Here is a 4,334-nt window from a genome sequence, read left to right on the forward strand (position 1 = left end):
CTTCAAAGTAGCGAAAAATCTCATTCTTGATATTGGAAACACCCTCCACCGATCCATGTTTACCATCCAACAAAGTAATTGAATTTCTTCTTTGTCTTTCTTTGATGGAATTATGAAAAAAGCTTGTATTTCTATCCCCCTCTACCATCCATAATTGCCTAGATTTTAGTCTAAGCATACTCTCTTTAATTTGCAAATTGTTCCAAACCTCCTTTGCCGCCTCCCTCCTCCTAAGCACCAATTCCTCAACATCATCCCCCATACGGTCAACCAAAATATTATCCATCTCATTAATATTCTCCACCTCCTCCTTCACTTTCAAATCTATCCATCCAAAAACTTCCTTATTCCAAACACGAAGACACCCTTTAAGACTTTTAAGTTTCTCAAACAAAACAAAATCTCCCCTTCCTCTAATACACAACTTCCCCCATTCCTCACTCACAAAAGACTTAAAATCCACATGCTTAAACCAAACATTATTGAATCTAAAAGGTTTAGGCTCCCAATCCACCATCCCTATATTCAAACGAATCGGAGCATGATCCGAAATATCCCTCTTCTCAATCCTTTGATCCAAAACACCCCACAAATCTAACAACTTTCTCGTAACTAGAAACCTATCTAGTCTACTCATTGCTTTCCCATTATCTTTGAACTAAGTGTACTTTCCTCCTACACACGGAATATCCACCAAATCCATATTCTCAATAAAATCCTGAAACTCCGTCATCCCTCTAGTATTATAAAAAGAACCTTCCCCCATTCTTTCCTCCTTTCTCACAATTTCATTGAAATCCCCCACCACACACCACTCCTCACTACCATGATTGATTTTCCTTTCCAATAACGATTTCCAAACTAGCCTTCTTTCCAACTCATTACACGGAGCATACACATTCACTACATTACAACAAACACCTTTCCATACGAAATTGATACCCACAAACCCTTTTCCTATAAAGCTATAGTTAAGAGATAAAGAGTCCTTCTTCCAAAGAATAACCATACCACCAGCCGCTCCAACAGAGTTAGAAGCAGTCCATTCAACGCCATTTTCACCCCAGAAACTCTTAGCCAATGAATCGCTAAAACACGGAATTTTGGTTTCTTGCAAAAGACAAATATCTATCTTAAGAGATTGTAACAAAAAGCTAACTCTCTTCCTCTTTGAGAGAGCACCCCCACCTCTTATATTGTATGTGAGAAGATTCATAAAAGCTTCTCTAGAACCATCTTCCTCCCCTCTGGACACTCCTTATCTTTATTCTCCAAAACTTCTAAAAGTTTAACAGTTATGCTATCCTCAACAATCCCAGACACTCCTAGGTTAGAAATAGAATTCCACAGCTTCTTCCCCACCTCAGAATTAGGATTATGGCATAATCTAAAATTGCATCGATGAATATCTGAATCTGTCATAGAATTGCAAGGAGAAGACTCACCTGTAACAGAGGAATCCCCCTTCTTCACTGACGGCTCCCCCACTTTGTTAAAATCCTTGTCCCTCGCTTGTTCTTTTGACTTCATGGGACCCCCAGCTCTTGGAGCGATACACGCATAGAAGGAAGGTGAAATCTCCACCCTTCTACCCAGCTCCAGAACTTTCTTTTTCGTTTTTGTTTTGGACCGTGGTTTTGTTGTATTTCTAATTTGTTTCCTGACATTCCTACAAGCCTTGTCAAACGACAATGGGCCCCCTTCAACCGAACCCATTGCCTTCGGCCCACTCTTCAAACGAACAGGATTGGAAAAACATTGAGGCCCACTCTCCACCAAAAAATCACTAGAAGATATTGAATCACTGGCCCCACAACTCACTGCTGAGTCCACTTTCTGAATCTCTCTCTCCTTGGGCCCACCTACTATTAGCGTATTGACAGAGTCAAAACAGGGTTTAGGGAAACCTAGAACCCCTCTATCACCAATTCCATGAAAAAGACTACAATCATTAATTGACTCTGCGACAAAACTCTCCTTTCCAGACGCTGCCTTTACACAAGAACTATCTCCTTTGTCCTCCTTTCCATCCTTGTCACAGAAAACTACCTCTTTGCGTGAATTGGTACAACTGTCCGCCGAAAGATCAACCTGAGAAACCTTTTGTATACTATTCCCTTTAATCACATATTCCAACACCGGTTCAGCGACTTTTCCTTTGCCGCAACCTCCTCACCGTTCTCGTCAACAACTAACAACTCATCTTCGGAACACACACCGTAGGAGGAAGCAGCCGACAAAGAGGCCTCATCGTTAACACAAGGGTGCGACATCGCATTCTTCTTAAACGAAGAGTCTTCTCTCAAGAATATGTGAAACTTTGCACCATCTATATCAACCACCAAATTGATATCTATCAACTCCATGCTCCCAGTCTTGATAAAGATTCTAGCCTCATCCATGCAAAAACGGGCCTCCGTAAACTCATCGCACCTGATGAAAGTACCCAATGGTTCTACCAAAACTTTAAAAAAATCAGCCCCCCATGCATGACATGGAATGCCAAAAGAACTAAGCCACACAAATCTCTCTATGTCAACGTCTTTCGGCTCCCATGGCTTAATGGTGCTGAACCAACACTCCCACCATTCTCTCCTTTCCTCAATGAAAGCCTCCACTTCTCCACATACTAAGTCCTCAAGCAAACACAAGTTAGGACCAAGAACCGTTACTCTAATCGTAAAAATACCTTCTTCAAGAAAAGATTTCTTCAGGTTCAGAGCAGAACCAGCCTCCTTAATAACACCTGTATAAGCCTTCCTATATCTCTCAAGCTCTTCCTTGTCACATGAGAAAGATAAAGATTTATCCTTCAAACCATCGGTCTTCTTAACACAGCTTGCATCCCTATTGTTCAGCACATCAACAAAGCTTCTCTCGTCAACCCAAGCCCTATGAACCTGGCCGGTAAAACCTCCTTTTGAAGAACGTTCACCGTGGTCCCTTGAAACAAAAGGCTTCACCCCTCCCTGGCTTTGTTTAGCAATCTCAGATCTCTGGAACCTTGGCAGATTCGCATATAGTTTCCTCCATTCAAGTACCAGACTATCCAACTTTATGGCAAGCACCTTCTCATCTAAGACATTGAGAAACCGCACAAAACCATATCTTCGTCCTCTTTTATCCCTCCTCGGAGGTATAACAACCTCATCAATTTCTCCCAACTCTTTAAACTCATACAAAAGATCTCTAGCCTTCCATTTCATACTGAACTCCGTAATGAAAAAGGTCGTAACCTTCGCGTTCTCCATCTTTTTTCCACCTCCACCCGCCACATCCCACCTAGCCTCATCTCCCTTTCTCGTCATGTTCCTGCCAACTTTAGTCCAACCACCTTCATGTACGTTCAATTTCTTCATGCCAGAGTAACCAGAAAACTATACGACGAAGATTAGTGAAGAAATGAGTATAGTGAAGATGGGTTTTTCGATAGAGAGTTGTTTTGTTCTAAAGAGTTTTCGCAATAGTGAAGATGGGTTCACCACGTTTACTGTTAATAACTGTGATGATATCTTATGATATTTGACCACAATTAGTTTTTCCAACCATAGGGAAAAGTTCTATAGATTTAGCTATATAAAAGCTCAACATGTTCATTTACCTTTTCACTAAACCAAACACATTCCGCCTCCAAATTTTATCTTTCATTCTTGTTGTGTTGTTGTATCAGTGACCTTGAAAGTTTAGCCTTTGAAGATACTAAAACAATTAAAAAATTTGGTTTGAAGATTAATGTTAAATTTCACTTTATCAAATAAATGATATGTTTAAATCTTGACATTGATCTTCAAAGTTAATATTTTTAAGATAGTAAAAATGAATAAAGATATCGCCAAGCAAAAATTTTAAACATAAATGAAAAACTAAATTGTATGCACTTGGATACGAAGCGTGTCCTTGAGAGTGATATTTTTCCACATTTAAAAAACCTAAGTTTGGTGAAAGGTTATTCAATTTTAATTTTAAAATAAACAAAAAAAAAAATACATGCAACCTTTCACCACAGTTATTTCGGCCAACCGAGTGAATAGTGTTTTGAAAGTTAAAAAAAAACGCTTAAATAAATAAATTTTACCATGATAGAAACTTTATACGGGATGATATTCGTTATCAAATCTACATTTTGTAGTAGTTCCAGTCTTGAATAATTATTAGTATTATTAGTAATACACAACAAATTCAGAATTCGAAAATACTAAAGATGCCAATGCCAGTAACAAACACATCTAGAAAACTAGGACAAGTAGAAACATAAAAATAAGTTAAAGGAAACCCTCAACATACATCACGCAAATTAATCTAAATTTCACACAACTTATATTAATATACCTACT

At 38.8% G+C, this 4,334-nt stretch overlaps 1 protein-coding gene across 1 annotated transcript; it reads right to left on the minus strand.

Moving 5' to 3' along the window:
* Positions 1–658: 658 nt before the first annotated feature.
* Positions 659–1,216, minus strand: LOC131598187 (uncharacterized). Its single transcript, XM_058870812.1, has one exon. It carries the CDS (start codon positions 1,214–1,216, stop codon positions 659–661), a length of 558 nt encoding a protein of 185 aa, XP_058726795.1.
* Between the last annotated feature and the right edge of the window lie 3,118 nt (positions 1,217–4,334).

This window comes from Vicia villosa, linkage group LG4, assembly GCF_029867415.1.
Source record: "Vicia villosa cultivar HV-30 ecotype Madison, WI linkage group LG4, Vvil1.0, whole genome shotgun sequence".
NCBI classification, from domain to species: domain Eukaryota; kingdom Viridiplantae; phylum Streptophyta; class Magnoliopsida; order Fabales; family Fabaceae; genus Vicia; species Vicia villosa.

What these genes read in the sequence shown, in the direction of transcription:
- LOC131598187 (XM_058870812.1), bottom strand. Translation starts at nt 1,216, where the DNA reads ATGAATCTTCTCACATACAATATAAGAGGTGGGGGTGCTCTCTCAAAG.